Here is a 17,927-nt window from a genome sequence, read left to right as displayed (position 1 = left end):
TTATCTTCACTTTCCTTCGTGCAGCCTTTTGGTTCCAAGTTACAGGGTCCGATTTGTCGGTTCCTTGCAGAGAAGGCGCCGACGGCCCGTACTTATCGTCAGGTCCTGGGCCTGATGGCGGCGACCATAGAGGTAGTTCCGTGGGCCAGGGCGCACATGCGTCAGGTACAGTCAGCTCTGTTCAGTCGTTGGTCCCCTCTGTCGCAGGACTTGGAAATGTGTTGTCCGCTGTCGGTGGCCCCTCGTCTCAGTCTCCGCTGGTGGCTCAACCCGCGCAATTTGGGAACAGGAATGCCGTTGGAGTCCCCACAGGGGCTGGTAATGGTCACGGATGCCAGTCTGCAAGGTTGGGGGGCACATTGTCTCGGTCAGGTAGCTCAAGGCCGGTGGTCTCGGGCAGAAGCAGAGTGGTCCATCAACCGGCTGGAAACTCGGGCCATTCGGGTGGTGCTCCAGGCCTTGACGTCGGTGGTTCGCCACAAGGCAGTCCGAGTGCTCTGTGACAATGCCATGGCAGTAGCATATGTCAACCGTCAAGGGGGGACGAAGAGCCTTGGCGGCGCAGTTGAACTCATCTTCAGGCTCTCTTGGCAGCGCAGGTGGCCGGGGTAGGTCACATAGATGCAGATTATCTCAGCAGGCACACTCTAGATCCCAGAGAGTGGTCTTTTCTTCGGTCAGTGTTCCAGTGAGTTGTGTCGGTCTGGGGACTTTCGGTGATCTTAGGGCAACGGCTCGCTATGCGCAAGTTCAGAGATTTTTTGTTTTTTCAGTCGCTGAAGAGACCCTTGAGCGGAGGGAATCGACGCTCTTCTGTTGCCTTGGCCTCGGGAGTGACTGTATGTGTTTCCTCCGTGGCTGTTAGTCGGTCGAGTAATATAGCGTATCGAACATCGGTCGGGTGATTCTGGTAGCTCCGGATTGGCAGCATTGACCATGGTACGGAGACCTGGTGCGGTTGGCAGGGGCGGCGGCCCTGCCTTTGTTGGGATCAGTTCTGTGTCAAAGCCCGATAATCATGCCGGTTCCGGCTCGGTTTTCGCTTATGGCTTGGCTCTTCAGCGGCACAAGTTGAAGAAGAAGGGGCTTTCGTCCAGTGGCTTTGCTACGATGTTGAGTTGCCGTAGACGATCCACTTCCTTGGCGTATGTCCGGGTTTGGAGAATCTTTGAGCACTGGTGTGAAGACCATCGAGTTCGGCCGTTTCGCTCTTCGGTGGCGGAAGTTTTGGAATTTTTGCACGATGGTGTTGATAGGGGTCTGGCCTTGTCTACACTGAAGGTTCAGGTGGCAGCTTTGTCATGTTTTCGTGGGAAGCTTCAGTGAAAGTCCTTCGCGTCTGTGCCTGAGGTAGTGCGTTTTTTGAAGGGTGTTAAGTTGCTGCGTCCACCTCAGTGACGGATGGTGCCTCCGTGGGATTTGAAGCTAGTTTTGGATGCTTTGATCAGGCCTCCGTTTGTGCCGCTGGTATCGGCATCTTGTAAGGATTTATCTTTAAAGACGGTCTTGTTGGTGGCGATTACTTCAGCACGGAGTGTTTCAGAGCTTCAGGCTTTGTCTTGTAGGGAACCATTTTTGTCCTTTCTGAGGGAAAGGTTTCGTTGCGGACGGTGCTTTCCTTTTTTTGCCCAAGGTGGTTTCCGAGTTCCATGTTAATCAGGTCATCTCTCTGCCAGTGTTGGGTGATATGGCTGGAGATTCGGAGCAGCGTGGTATTGCCAAGCTGGATGTCAGGAGAGTTTTGAGTTGTTATCTCTCTGGAACTCAGGACTTCAGAGCCTCTGACCGTTTGTTCGTTCTTCATGGTGGCCCAAAGAAGGGTGCAGCGGCTCCTAAGGTGACCATAGCACGGTGGTTGAAGGAGGCGGTTGCATCTGCTTACTTGGTGAAGGGTCCTGTGGTGCCTAGGGGCTGGTCTGCTCATTCCACTAGGGGAATGGCAGCCTCGTGGGCGGAGAATAGTATGATTTCTCTGTTAGATATTTGTTGGGCTGCGGTTTGGTTTTCGTTGCATTCCTTTGTGAAGCATTATAGGATTCCTGTGCATGCAAAGGACGAGGTGCGCTTTGGGGCAGCAGTTTTGACCTCTGGCCTTAGTAGGTCCCTCCCGTAAGTTAGTTACTGCTCTGGTACGTCCCACGCGTCTTGACCGGTCTGGAGGGTCGCTGAGGAAGGTGAAATTAGATCTTACCTGCTAATTTTCTTTCCTCTAGACCCTCCAGACCGGTCAAGAGCCCGCCCTGTCTGTATTGGAGGCCAGGAGGTGTGTTGGTTGGATAATTCTTGGCTGCTGTAGATTGTTGTTTCTCTAATTGCAGACTGTTTATTTCTGTTTTGTGATAGGAGTCCGGGACAGGTGGGGCTCTTCTTTGATAGTCCACCTGTAGAAGCCCAACTGTTTTATCAAAGGCAAACGGACATGTTTCCGTAAGAGCAAGCGGAAGATGTTTCTTGTTTTTGCAGTTTACTGTGACCACGTACAGGGTTGCTAGTTGTTGTTAGTGTTTGTTGTTTCTCTGCTTTGTCAGGGTTATACTGGCTAGTGGAGGTTCTGCACAGGTTATATATACAGGCTTCAAAAGCTTAGTGTTTTCTCAGTCTCCCTCTGCTGGTAGGAGGACATAACCCACGCGTCTTGACCGGTCTGGAGGGTCTAGAGGAAAGAAAATTAGCAGGTAAGATCTAATTTCACCTTTAACCTGACCCAATCTAACAATGCATTTACACGGGTAGGCAAGGAAAAACATCCCTCCTATCTCAATAGTTCTTGTTTTCAATGCTAAGAAGGCTTTCCTCCTTTGTTGGGTCAATTTCGTAACATCGGGAAAACTTTGTACCTTGATTCCCCCAAAACAGGTTTTCAAATTCTTAAAATTCTGTTTCATTATGTTATTCAAGTCCTGTTCAAATATTAAAGACACTATCAGTGTAGTCCTTTCTGTACAAAGTTTGTTCAAGTATAGCTGAAATGTTATCAAGATCTAGCTTAGCTTCTTGAGTTTTCCCATTCTCTCCTTTAGAAGCAGGAATATAGTATATTTTATTTACTGGTGGCATAGCTTCAAGAGGCATTTTCAATACCTCATTCAAATATCTTTTGAATAAATCTAACGAAGTAACACCTGAGACTTTGGGAAAGTTCAATAGACGCAAGTTTAACCTTCTATTAAAATTTTCTATTTGTTCCATTCTTCTCCAAAGCTCAATATTATCTTTCACCACATTTGTTCTAAATTCTTGAAAAGAATCTACTTTCTTTTGAATATCAATCACTTTTCCAGCTACTTCTTCTTTTAACAGGTCTACTTTCAAATTTATCTCCTGAAATTTATTCTCAAAGTTACTAACTTCTCCCGATGTTTGTTGTAAAGTTATATCCATCTTGTTCAGCTTTGCCCAAATCATGTCGAGATTTACCTCCTGCGTTCTCACCGGGGCTCCAGCCTCTGCTCTCAGCGTCTTTTGCAATGCTTCCCGACCCTCACTGTGGACTCCACTCACTACACTTCCGGTAGGGCGCTTTTCCACTTCGGTATTCATCGTCGACGCTGGGCACGGAGGTCTAACAATCGATGGTGGAGAAAGAGATGCGTCCTCTCCCCGCGGGTCCTACTCTTCCCCAAGGAGTCCTGCTATGGGATCCGTTTCTTTACTTATCTGGGAAACCGGCGAGAAGAAGTGTTCAAGTCCCGTCTGGGACGAAGAAGGAGTCGAGGTAGGTGGGGGCACTATCCTCGTAGACCCCTTCCGTTTCGTATGGGGCATTTTGTCGGCAGAGAGTTCCTCCCTTTTTCGGTTCCTCGAGCCGCTTCTCCGCGCTGCCTGTTACGCCGCCATCTTGATTCGTCTCTGACTTTCCAGTTATTATATTCCAAAATCATCTCATGGCTCAAGGCCTGCAGGATCGCTTGCTTGTGCGCAAAGAACCACCACACAAGGACGTGCAACATCGTTGCTCCTGGAGCCAAGCCTGTGCACCTGCTTGATTTAAAAAAAGGATTGTCCAGAGAGTGCAAATTGAAAGATTACAGGATCCAAACCTCCAAGATTTTTACAAGCTCTGCTTCTGGCAAGGACTCAGCTAGGCCGACCAGATGCAGATTTTTGCATCTCACTCTGCCTTCCATCTTGTCCACTTTGCGTTCCAGTTGCTGGACTGTCTCAGTTGATCCACCTCATGATCTGCGTGCTAGACCTTGTCCTCCAATGCCCTGTCTCAATGTCTAATTCCAAATCCACACTGTCTAGGCATTCATGGGTAGCCTCCGTTCTATTCTGCAGTTGCTGCAATTTCGTGTCAAGCGCAGTTTCCACCACGGTGCGAACCTGGGCTGAGCTTACTGAAGGGCTTAGCGGGGCCATTTGAGCCACCATCTTGGCTGGTGCTCTCTGCAACATTGCTTTTTCTTTGCGGGGCTGTTTCGATGCGATAACAAATATAGTACCTTTCAAAGTTGCAACCCAACAAAGACCACAGGAGCAGTTAAAGCACTGGTACAATTTCAACCCTTATCTGGCAAAAATATATGGAGTATGTGACTGTTTTCGGTGGGAAGACAGGAGCCTATCAGGCTGCCTCTGCTCTTGTGCTTCACCAGTTGTGAGGTTCATGTTCTATTCCACCCCCCCCCTTTTTATTTTGTTGAAGACAGCCTGTAGCAAGGGAGTACCACATGTATGAGAGAATGTAGCCTGCTTGTCCTCAGAGAAAACAGAGTTACTTAGGTGTTATTCAAAGACAGGATATATATCTTCACATACCCTTCCTCCTTTCCTTGGAGTTGAATTCTAGAAGCTAGACTGACGAGGTCCTGCATGTGTGGGAGAACACGCTTAAAAGTTCTTGTAAAGCTGGAGAGCTGTTCCCACACTGGGCTCCGTCAAATGATGTAGTCTACATGTGAGGATATATGCTGTTCTCGAAGAACACCTGCTACTGATAAGTAACCTTTGTTTTCTTAACTCGCTGCTCTACCTATTAGGCTTCTCATCTACTCCTGATGACCAGACTGAGTATATACAAAGTTATAAAATAGTGAGAAATTCTCTAGGTAAAGGCCTTTAGTGCCAGTAGCCTAGTCCTGGATTCTAATAACTTGGAAGGAAACTTTCAGGTCTGCAAAAAAACTATTCTGATGTTTATGTACCACCTAATTTTATAGATTTTATAATTTTTATACACCATCTAATTTGTAATACAAGTTTTAGGTGGTTTACATACAAATACAAGTATATAATATACAGGAAAAGAATGCCAATAAAATACAGAAAAGACACATTCGCTATCAAATCATACATCAAATAAAATAAAGAAAATAATAGTAGTCTGATTAGGATATTAGTTGGACATCACCACAATATCAGTCAGGTCTGTCTTTGCCTGGGACCCTGCCAATCTCCGAAAAGCAAGGATGAAAAAAAATTTGTTTTCAGGGCTGTCTTAGAATGCATCAGGTTATGTTCAGAATGGAGGATCAAAGGAAGGTTGTTCCAAAGAAAGGGAGCTAAGAAGAAGGCTGCTTTTTTTTTGTAGTTTCCCAGTTCACACTAGAGGGCTCGGGAAGTACCAATCAGTGGTAATTATTGGATTGTAAAAAGCATATTGGGACATAAGGTATGATATGAGTCTAAGTAACCAGGAAGGCCAATATGTATTGCTTTATGGGTCAGTACTAAAATTTTTAACTTTCTACCAGTAACCAGTATAGGTGCTGGAACAATAGTACCTCCAATCTTCAGGTGCTATTGACGACTTTAATGACAGGTCACAGATTACTAATAGCAGATCAGCAATTTCACATTTGAATTCTTTCAGTACCCTTGGATGCACACCATCCGGTCCTGATGATTTTCTACTCTAATTTGTTGATTTGGCTCACTACATCTTCCAGGTTCACCGAGATTTCTTTCAGTTCCTCCGTATCATCACCTACATGGCAAAGTAACCGCACAGCCGTGTTCTGTAACAATTGCAGAGATGCACAGAAAAGGCTTGACTTCAATAGATGGTGCTAGAGTTTTTAGGTGGGGTTTTGGTGTATTTACAGCTTTGTAGTGGATTTATTTGTACCTTATGTTCAATAACTTTAATTTAAAAAATTGAAAGAAAAAGAAGCTTGACTTCAATAAAGTAAGCTTTTTAACCTGAATGCACAAAATGCAAATTTTATGCCAATGTGCTGTGGAATTGCTGTAAAATTTCTCTTGCTACCAGAATCTACACCTAAGCAGTTGCAGGAAAATAGGGATCTTAAGTTTTAGTATAGGTATTCTATGCCCAAGTATTTTTTGTCTAATGGTAAATTGCTGGTTAATTACTAGAGTACTCTGAATCTTAATGCCTGAACCATCATACTTTTGGAAGTCTCTAGATGATTAAGTCCTGTAAGGAGCTCAGTTTTTGCAACCTCTTTTGACACAGGTAGAAAAGCAGCATGCTCTGGTTTCTTTTCAGATCCCATAAACAAGATAGAAATCTTATCTTTACTTTGGTTGGGATATATATACAGTCTGAGCCTTTTGGTTTAGATTGAAAATCTGAATCTGCATCTGTAGCCTGTTGGAAGCTGAGTGTAATAACCATGGCCCAAAGTAAGAAGATTAAGCCTTTTTTTTTGTGTGTGGGGGGGGGGGGAGTTACCAAGCCTCTGGATGTAAGGCTTTTAGTGATCTATAATGGCTTCCATTACAGGGTTTTGTTTCTCATCACAGCCTTTGTTTCTAAGGTTTGACTCGGAGGGGCAAGTCTTGGAGGCCTCATCAATCTCTGAGGGGAGGGGAAGTGGAGGAAGTGGTGGAAACACTAACTGGAAGACACTGAGAGAGGTGAAATCGGAAAACTTAGGCCATGGAGACAAGGTAAGATACCAACTGGATAGATCTGAAAACTGTTCATCTTTGGAGCCAGCATAGGTAGGGCAAGGAGGGGGCTTCCTTTGTTTGGGGAGGAGAGAAAGGAATGCCGGACACCATGAGGTTTAATTTTTGGTCAAAAAATCTCGGTTTATATTCATTGTAATGTGGTATACTATGCCATACCTTATATTGTTATTTGAATAATTTTACTATTCTAATTGTCTATTACCTGTGTTTGACTTATTCTTGCTGTACACCGCCTTGAGTGAATTCCTTCAAAAAGACAGTAAATAAATCCTAATCTTAATAAAAATTCAATTCCAAGCACATGGTTAATAATCTAGGCAGTGGTTACAAAGATTAAATCGGTGTTCTTTTTCATCCTGCTAGACCAGACCAATGGGTTGTGTCTGCCTACCAGCAGTTAGAGAAGCTCACTCTTCCAGTATAAGGGTTGGTGCAGCCTGGAACTTGTAATGGTTCTCCGCTTATAGTAGATGGTATAGGGTTGGTTTGCTACAGCAAGATTTCTCCAAGGACAAGGAAAGGGGATGGGATTGATATAATACAAAGTGTTTACACATTATATACATGTATTTATTTTGTACCTGGGGCAGTGGAGGGTTACATGACTTTCCAGCGTCACGAGGAACTGCAGTGGGAATCAAACCCAGTTACCCTGGTTCTCAGGCCGCTGTACTAACCATTAGGCTACTTCTCTTGAAGCAGAATATTGTAATCTTACATGTAGGTGATGTCATCTTACAGAGCCCACATGGGATGCTCTCCAGCTTGTTTACAACAACCTTTTAAAACAATTCTTTGCATATGGATGTGTGTGTTCCTTCCTTCTACAATTGTGCAGGATCTAGCTAGTCACCATTTTCCTTTGGAGCAAAACGGTCACACTGTTTTCCCTTCATCTTGCTTATATTTGTTGTGTTTTTTCTAAGTCCTGTTATTTGTTGTGCGGAGACGATCTGCAAACCCTTTTATTTTTCTTAGAAAGGCTTTTTGGCACTTTTAAGTTTTTTTATTTTCCATGTCCTGGTCAGGTCACATTTAGGAATTGCGTACCAAGTTAGGTAGTTTTACATAATTGAGTGTTTTGACTATACTGTACCTGTTTTTCCTTATGTTCCAGAGAAATGTTCCTAGTGACTTTAAAAAGTGTACCCGGGGTAACAGGGCCATATCCATTATGGATACCAATAACTATTCCTTTCAATTCTAGGACCCAATCATTATTCCTCCTCTTGTATCCTGTGTTCACAGATGTCAGAAAGAGGGCTCCAAGGTAAAGAAAAACAGCACAAATGTAATTTTGTTGCAGATATGTCTGGTTCATTGACATTTGTCAAAAGAAGCCCTGGTCTCCATGGCTCCAGGAGCTGTATTGGACATTAAGGATGTGTTTGCATCGAGAGTGCATTGATCACCCTCAACATTGAGTATCAATTGAAGCTATCGGGGTTGGTCATTTTGTGATCCTCTCCTGAGGTAAAGAATTGATTTGTTCTCATCCTCATCGGCACCGTGGGACAAAAAAGCCGGATGTCAGGTGGATACCAAGGCTGCTGCTGCTGAGAGCATTGAAGTACCTCCAACATGAGGATCACTCATTCTCCTTGACATACAACCTCCAAGGAGTCGAGACACAGCTTCTAATTCACCCCAGGTGTCTCAGGAGGATGTGTGCACTTCAACTGTGTTGCTACCAGTCTTTGCTAATGGCAGTCTTTGAGGAACAGCTCATGAGGAAGTTTGAAGATCGTATGGAGAGCTTCTTTGCCCAGTGCAAAGCTATGATGTCAAGAGTATCCTACTACTAGGCCTGTGATAAAGTGCTTGTACCCACCGACCGTATGCACTGCCCACCCTCTCCAGGACTTGAAACAAGAAGGGCCATTCCACCTGATCAAATGTCTTTTTGGCATCAACAAGCTGCTGGGATGTGAAAATGTTGCACAAAATCAATCAGGTCAGTATGAACACTGTCTCCCAGGAGTATGCCTTTAACAAGCCCTGTTTGGGCAACTGTGCCTCTAGCCAGGTGGCCAAACTTTTAGCAAAGACTTTAGTAATGCAGTGAGCATGTAGCTGGAGCACATGGTTGGCGGTTTGCCCAGCTTCAGCAATACCACCACCTGAACCTTGTACATGAAGCTAGGCAGCTGATATCCCTGTAGCACTCTGGTGAGCACTGGAGCCACCTGAGGAAGCAGAGCCTTATAAAATTCTAATGGAAACCCGTCCTCCTTTGGGGCCTTCCCAGTGGCTATACACTTGATGGCCCCCCCTCTACTTCCAAGGTTTGAATTTCTCTGCCCATCCATTCAAGCTCCTCCTCGGACAACCTAGGAAGGTGCAGGGGTGCTAAATAACCATCTATTATCTCTGCAGATGAAATGGCCTCTGCCGCATATAAGCGTGCATAAAAGATCCTAAACGCCTCTGTAATACCCAAATTGGTGGTAATCAGACTACCTGGAGGAGATTTTTTTTAAAAATGAGTATTCACAATAATTCAAGGAAAACTCTTGATTTGAAAGATTGAAGAGTGTAAGCAATACATTTTCAAAATAAACAATTATTCAAACAATATATTATTTTTCCCCTCCAATCTCAAGTCCACCACTTTAAAGAGAGAACAAGGTACAATTCCATGAAATATGTTTCCACTAATTAAAGCAAGGAAATAGAAGAGATACTTTAAGTGCCGTAACAATATATAATCACTGAGTAGATGTTGATAATATACTTGGCTGTAGATTAGGAGTAATAGCAACCCTCGACTCCAGAAAAGAGTTCAGGTATGTAGGGTCATAAAAGATATACTTAACTGTGAGAGAGGTTTCTAAGCACATAAGAGCTTCCCATATTGAGTCTAAGGTAATAATGGGTGGTTTTATAGTCAGAGAAGACTTACAGATCAAAGTAAATTCAGCTAAGTTTTCCCCCGATGGTTGCTTCTCCTTTACTGCTCTGGATCTGCCAAAACACTGGCTCTCTCCGCTATCTTCTCTCCAATGGTAACATCCAGCAGATCCACGTTGCAAACCGACCTCGCAGGAGGTAGCACTCCTTGGTCAGCAACACAAGGTGTTTCCTGCCCCTGTTGCAGGTCCACCGCTGGCATCATCGGAGGCCTCCGCTTGTCGGGGCTGAATGAGGTCTCAGCCTCAAGCTGAGGGAGCGGGACACCTCCCACCGCTCCCTCTAGCAGTGAGGGACCTAGCCCCGAAAGACTTCCAGGCACAGCAAAGCGGTCCATCGGTCTTGATGGTCTCACAGGTGTTGCTGGGCCAACACGCTGTTTTCCCCTCCACTTCGGCATAGAAACAGGTAAAGAATTCAATAATGGAGGAAATCGAGTGAAGAGCCACCTTGCAGCATTTATTTCAAGACGCCATCTTGTCCCTCTGGAGGAGATTTCAATTGGCTAATCCAGCGATCACTAAACTGTTTCGTTAATTGCCACTCTTAACAGCTTCCCTGCTCTATTACCATGCTCCATATACTTGGACTTGGTGCATTGCAGCAAATATTCAATATGCTGGGTGTTCATTAAATTGAATTCTTGGCACTTAGCTTGTAATTGGGACAAAGTGACCCAGTCTGCACGCGAAAGGGAGAGACCATTCCTAGAGCACCGTTGCTCAAAAGGGCTTATGTCCAGACATAGCATACAAGGAAGTGGACTGTCTGTGGGCCTTGAGCAAGGCAGAGACTACAGACACTGAGCAGACCTTGTTCTTCAGATACTACCTCTCAAGGGTTAGGTATTAAGACAGAAGGAATCTGGATCTTCTATCATGACAGCCCTAAATCAGAAGCCTTTGACCCCTTGGAAGAGGAAGTGGAGGTCTTACCAGTAATCGAATCAGGTCCGCGTCCCAGGGCGACAAGGACAAGAACCACAAGCAGGGGACACCCAGCTGCCCAACAGAGCATCTGGCTTATTAGAGGCCCTGAATTCTCTTAAGGTTCAGGTAGCAGCCTTGTCTGTTTCTGAGAGAAAATTCAGGGTGTGTCCATGGGATGAAGCACATCTACTCTCTGAATGGGGTTACCACAGTGGCATCTTACCTTGGTCCGCAGTGCTCTTGTCAGTCCACCGTTTGAGTTATTGAAATGAGCTTCTCTTAAATATTTTACCTTGAAGGGACTTTTCTGGTAGCCATTTGTTTGGCTAGGTGAGTTTCCGAATTGCTTGCCTTGTCTTTCAGATAGAATTCAGTTTCTCTTCACTGTATTATTGTTTCCCCCTTTTATGTAAGTCCAGTGGTTAAGCTCCTGGCCTTCATAGGGGCAGGGAACATCGGGATCTTGCTCAAAAGCTTCATAGATCGGATGTACACAAGATACTATTGCGTTATCTGGAAATGATCTATTCCTTCCAGAGATCAGATAAATTTTCTCCTGTTTAAGATGCCATTTAATGGAGAAGTAGCCTTTAAATCTTGATGAGATTGATTCAGTCAGGCTACAGTAGAGGCAGCCTATATTTTGGCAAAAAATAGTTCCTGTTGGGCTGTTCACCCATTCTGCTCAGGCAACTTCCTGGGTAGCTATGCCGGAGAATATTGGCAAGGCAGCAACTTGGTCATTCGCTGCACTTTTTTAAATGAAATACTACAAGATGACATTCTTGCCAGGGGCGATGATGCTTTTGGCAGAGTAATTTTTCAGGAGGCCTTTTCTTCCTTCTCCCAGTAGATTACAGCTTTTTTTGGTCTGGACTGGTCTAGCAGGATGAAGAGAGAGGTGAAATTTAGTCTGTCTTGATGATTTCATTTCTTTCCTTGACTCCTGCTAGACTAGTCCAGGACCCTCACTGGAAAACTTTGGTATTTAGAGGATGCTTGCGTGCCCAGTTTTTAGGGCTTGGGGTTTCAGGAATGTTCAAGTTTATGTAGTAGCTGCAGTATTTCCTTACTGATTATAAACAAAATAAAAGTTTTGTGGAGTTGCTCTGCTTTGGCAAAAGTGTACTGACAAGTTCAGACTGCACTAACCCTTATACTATTGATATAATTGATACCATCTGCTGGTAAGGGGGGGGGGGTGGTCATGATATGTTTATCTGGACTGGTCTAGCAGGAATCAAAGTAAGGAAATTATCAGGTAAGACTAAATTTCACCTTAAGGAATATACACAACAATATGTAAAAGTACAATTGAACTTCATTCTAATAAACACAGGAACAACTCAGTGTAGCAGGTCTTCTGTCTTGCTTCAAAGTCTCCCAACAGAGGGATATGATGTGTCCCCTTTAATTTGGGCAGACCAATTTTTATAGACATTTACATTACCATTGATTACTCAAAAGATTTTCTCCTATTCAGTGAGATATATATCAAGGGTTAAAATGACTGCATATTTATGGAATTTTATTCCTAATCTTTGAAGAGCAAGAAGCGCATTCTGGTACTAAATTGCAAGCATATTGGTAGCACCAGCTAGAAACTTCTGTGAACAAAATTTGCTCTTTATAAATTGGGTTTTTTTGTGTGTTTTTTTTCTTTTAATTTAACCCTAGAACGCATGACGTTAAAAATATACATATTAACGTCATGGGGGCCTTTTAGGCCCCCATGCACATAATGTAGAAAAACACACTTAAATAACTTTCACAAGTTTATTTCAAAATTGCTCAATAAAATATGAATAGTGGACAACATTTTAATTATAATTTTTCACAGAAAACACCAAAAAATCTTTTTTTTCCCAAATTTCACGCAAAGACATGAAAACACACAAAAATGCATAGAAATCTATAGCAAACTAGCTGCAGCTACATTTTTATTCTAACTTTCTTTTCTATTATATTAGTCTTCCAAACAATTCTGACATGTTATTTTTTCAGAAGAGTGTTCTTTGCAAACAGTTTCCTTACAAGTGGAACAATATCGCTCAGTTTTCCTCTCTATGTTTCTTGGACACATGAAACAACGCTTTCGTTTTCTTTCTGCTGGCTCTGGAGTAATCTGAAACTGTACGCCACACCGTTTCATTGCTTCTTTAGTTTTCTTTGGCATAAGTACATAAGTACATAAGTAGTGCCATACTGGGAAAGACCAAAGGTCCATCTAGCCCAGCATCCTGTCACCGACAGTGGCCAATCCAGGTCAAGGGCACCTGGCACGCTCCCTAAACGTAAAAACATTCCAGACAAGTTATACCTAAAAATGCGGAATTTTTCCAAGTCCATTTAATAGCGGTCTATGGACTTGTCCTTTAGGAATCTATCTAACCCCTTTTTAAACTCCGTCAAGCTAACCGCCCGTACCATGTTCTCCGGCAACGAATTCCAGAGTCTAATTACACGTTGGGTGAAGAAAAATTTTCTCCGATTCGTTTTAAATTTACCACACTGTAGCTTCAACTAATGCCCTCTAGTCCTAGTATTTTTGGATGTGAGGTATTACAAGTTCATGACAAAGGTTCTTCAAGAATAAGCGTCTCCTTTCCTTCCTCTGTGCATGAAATTCAGGATGAGTTTCTGTATAAATAATGAATGAATTTAGGGCTGCTACATCAAGCATATTTGAAAATAGTACTACAGGCCATCGTTTTGTTTGCCTCTTACACGAATATTCTCCCACCATCTCATCCATTTTATCTACACCTCCTTTTGTTGCATTGTAATGCAGGATGATTTCTGGTTTCAATTTTTGGTTATTGCTGTCAACACTGCAATCGTGATGCATGGTACTGAGAAAAATTACAGATTTCTCCTTCTTTGCCTTGTAAGATACCAAAGTCGCTTTGTTATTGAATCCAAAGACACTCTCATAAAGTGCTCGCTGACGATTGTGTTTGAGTGCTGCTGGAATTTCTCGTCTGTTTTGCTTTATAGTACCAACAAGTGTAATAGCTTTTGCAAGCAGAAAATTGCCTAGTTCAACATTGGTGAAATAATTGTCCATGGTGATGTTTCTACCTGAATTGAATATTGGAACAGCAAGAGTTTTGACTATTTCAGACCCCAGATCCTTCTGTACTGGTGCACCAACCTCTTTGCCACAGTAGATTACGCCATTTATGCCATAATAATTTGCAGAATCACACATCCAGAAGATTTTTATACCGTACTTGGCTGGCTTGCTGGGCATGTATTGTATGAATTTGCAGCGTCCTCTGAACGGTACAAGTTGCTCATCTACAGTAACATTAGTACTAGGATTGTAAGGTTTTGTGCAATTTTTGATAAATATGTTCCAGATATAACTGATAGGGGCTAATTTGTCTGTTTCAAACCTCGCTGCACGAGTTCGCTTATCATCAAAGCGAATGATCCTTCTAATTTCCTCATATCTGCCCACTGACATTGTCGCCTTATAGTGTGGATCAGAAAGTGGGTCCAGAAATAATTCTCGTATTGGGACATCATACGATTTTTGACTCCCTGCCAGCAGGAAAAGTCCAATATATGCATAAAGTTCCTCTTTTGAGATATTTTTCCAGGACTTATTTTTTGCTGAAGCGATACGTCTTCCTTCTAGGTTTGAACATAATAGGACCTCTTCTGCAATATTGTCAGAAAAATAAGTACAGAATACATCTTTAGGGGTAAAGTAACTGGGACTTCCCACAGCTCCTTGAGCCTGTCTCACAATATTGTGTATTGGAGTACGTCCGACTAATGTAGGATTACTGTCCCAAAAAACATTCGTTTTGGATGTTCTACTTATCACTTCTTGAGGATCCACTAGATTCACTTCTTCATCATCATCAGAAGAATCACTGGATGAGGATGTTTGATTAGCTGGTGGCAGATATTCTTCATCAGACAAAGATAGTTCACTTTCATCATCGCTTTGAAACATAATCGCTTCAATCTCTTGGTCAGTCAGACACTTGGAGGAAGACTGTGCCATTGCTGACTAGATGTTAGAAAATGAAACAGATTTCCTCTCAACAGCTTATCTTATCACAGGTCCTTCAGCAATTAGCTCACAGTGTATACTGTCCTCAGTGTTCAGAGGACCTGAGGTGATGTCATAGCCTTATCACTCCCTCCAAAAATCACATGACATCCTCACATGTTATTATCCACACCCTGGCCCCTCCACCAGCATTACTGAGTACAAATAAAGTAACTTGAGACACAAACACTTCTGAGAACATGATAAAAACAGCGGGGGCCTAAAAGGCCCCCAATTCGTACAGATGTAGTTTTCACCAAACAAGCATTGTTACACCATAATGCCTATGAAAAAAAATTATATGAACAACTGGATATTATCAACAATGACATACTTGAGTAATACCTTGAGTTTCAAAATTCTAACTAAAGTAATTTTGCAGATAATAGCAAAAATGTAAGCATGGGGGCCTAAAAGGCCCCCAATATGCGTTCTAGGGTTAAAAAGGCTGGTTCACTGGTATAATTCTTCATTGTTACAAAAGAAACAAATGCGTCATTGTCTGGAATAGCAGTGGAAGGCAATGAAGAATGTATTAATTCATCAGCAGTGGTGCACCCAAATTAGTGGATATAAGCGAGCAATTCAGGAAGTGAAACACATTTATTCCTCTAAGTTTAATTGATGATTTGATTAATGCCACCAAGCAACTGTTTTGGATGATTAATCAATTATTGCACCAGAATTTGCCCATGTTTCTACAGTGTCTGTTTTTAGTTTAGCAGCGTTTTTCAGAACTAAGATTAAGCTTACTGATCACATTCTCATGTGTCTCCATTTGAGATTCTAAAGCTGATTTTGCAATTCGCAGAGAGTGCATGTTTAATAACATCCGTGCCCGGGTTTTGAAGTGTGAGCACCCCCAAGTCAAACTGTTTTCTGGATTGCTATTTTGTTGATTCAACTATTATCAGAAGGGAAAATTTCCGATTCATTTTTGTCAAACTCCTAGATTGAAGCCAGGTAGTAAAGATCCTTAGATAATGCTCTAATTATAGACCAATAGCAAGCCGCCTTATACCGGCAGAATTATCAGAGGCCATGGCAGCCAAGCAATTACAAAGTTATTTGGATGCACATGATCTACTAAAACGCAGGCTGTCTTTTGAGATTCATTTAATACTAAGATGTTCTTAGTGACTTTGATAAGGCAAAATGTGTCTATATGAGATGTAGATAATTTTGAAGCAGCTTGACTTGTCCTTTTGCTTTTGATTGATTTAGTAGATTATGGTTGCTTCTCTGAATTAAATGATCTAGGTATGGGTAGCCCAGTATTACATTGGTTTTCAGACTTCTAAAGAAATCATATCTAGTTTCTTAGAATAATCAGTTGTCTGACTACTGGCAACAAGATTGTGGGAGTACCTTAAGGTTCCCCTATTGTCCCTGATCCCTGTTCAGTGTTTTTCGGAGGACTTCTGTTAATCTAATGATCTAGGGATTCCCTATTTTACACTGATGATTAGTCTTAATTCTGTTTCAAGAGATGTTGCAATTAACTTATGCTCTACTGAATAAATGTTTGTGGTATTGAACACTGGATCAATTTGGTCCCATTTCAGGAGCCTTTGGTTTCAGGGATAGGCATCTCATTGGTCCAGACCCTTTGGTGTTAACACTAGATTCCACATTGACCATGGAAGCCCAAATAAGTATCCTAAGATGGTCTTGGGCATCTTTGACTTGAGTCAAGTAAACCCTTTTTTTTTAATCTTGAGTATCACTTTTTTTTTTATACTGATTAGGGTGATAATTGTACCACATTTTGATGTTGTATTGTAATTTACTTGGGATTTTCTAAGAAATAGCTATTGTGTTTTGCCTCTTTAAGTGAGCAACCTAAGTTACTTGTTTGGGAGGGCGGGGAAGAATTGGTGGCATGCATTTCCTTTTTTTTTATGCATTTATGCTAGCTTATGATCCAAGCTAGGATTCTATTAAAGGTATAGTTTTTAAAATATTGTATGGTTTGACCCAGTTTACATGTGTGAGGAATTGGAATTGCAGTTAGCGACAGACTCTATCAGATTGGTGGCGGCTAGAAAACTACAGTTTCAAATAGAGATGTGCCGAATAGCATATTTTACTATTCTATTTTACTATTCAGCTGAATACGAATAATGAAAAGTATTTGGCTGAATATGAATAGTGAATACGAATAACGGGCACTGAGCTTTAGCATAAATAATAAAAGATGCAATTTGAAATCAGATCAGGTTTTTATTTCCGTAGGATTGAGCACAGTAGAGACCTCAATTATTCGTATTCAAATTTAAATCACTATTCGGCCAAATACAAATATTCAGTACATTCCTAGTTTCAATCTCCTAAAAATTTGCATTGAAAAAAATGTTTGATAAGATTAGTGTGTGTGTGGGTCCTTTTGTATTGGAATGAAATTTCAAATGATATTAAAGGTATTAATAAGCACATCCTGTTTTGGAAAAGAAGACATACCTTTTTGTAAAATATTTAGGGTAATACAATGTGATAAAATTCTAATGTATCAGAGTATTGGTTTAAGCTGATATTGTAAATTTGAATTTTTTTATTGATGTATTTTTATATTTGATCTTAGATATGATCTTTGATGCATTTTTATTCTGCCTTGACTTGCTATGGTTAAGCAGATTATAAGTACTCAAATTAAAATACATTACAGTACAGAAGCAGAGAATAAGGGCTTGTCTAGTCTGCCCCGTTTGTTGCACTGCCATAGGCCCCAGTTAATGTCTTCTCCTTTCCAGGGATCCTCTGTGCTTAGCTTCCTTGAATTTGGTTAATTTTCTGCTGCCACCTGTACACATTCACAACTCTTTCTGTGGCCATTTGTTTTCTAATGTTGCTCCCGAATGTACCTGCTTTGAACCTCTTTTTTTTTGTTTTTAGGTTTCATAGGAAAGAATTCTTTCTGATTACACATACTCATGACATTTGTTTCCAGTGTTCTGTTTACCTTTCTTTTCAGCAGATAACTATTTTCTATGAATTCTGCACTCCACTCTTAACTTTGGTAAAGGCTGCTTTAGACTTCAGGGATATCTGGCAACCTCTGATAAATCTATACTTTCACATCAGGTCTTTATGGTCTGTAATGTATGAATTACTGTAAAGACTTCTCAGCCTTTTCAATTATT

At 41.9% G+C, this 17,927-nt stretch overlaps 1 protein-coding gene across 2 annotated transcripts in view; it reads left to right on the top strand.

The window, feature by feature from the left end:
• RPA1 (replication protein A1) overlaps positions 1 to 17,927 on the top strand; it is a 93,686-nt gene that overhangs the window by 57,806 nt on the left and 17,953 nt on the right. For both annotated transcript variants that reach the window (XM_030185713.1, XM_030185714.1), the window contains exon 13: positions 6,726 to 6,858. In XM_030185713.1, the coding sequence (XP_030041573.1) occupies positions 6,726 to 6,858 (133 nt within the window). The remainder of the gene's footprint in view (positions 1 to 6,725; positions 6,859 to 17,927) is intronic.

The sequence above is a fragment of the Microcaecilia unicolor genome, chromosome 13 (assembly GCF_901765095.1).
Source record: "Microcaecilia unicolor chromosome 13, aMicUni1.1, whole genome shotgun sequence".
NCBI classification, from domain to species: Eukaryota; Metazoa; Chordata; class Amphibia; order Gymnophiona; family Siphonopidae; genus Microcaecilia; species Microcaecilia unicolor.
This window is presented reverse-complemented; position numbering and strand designations above follow the sequence as displayed.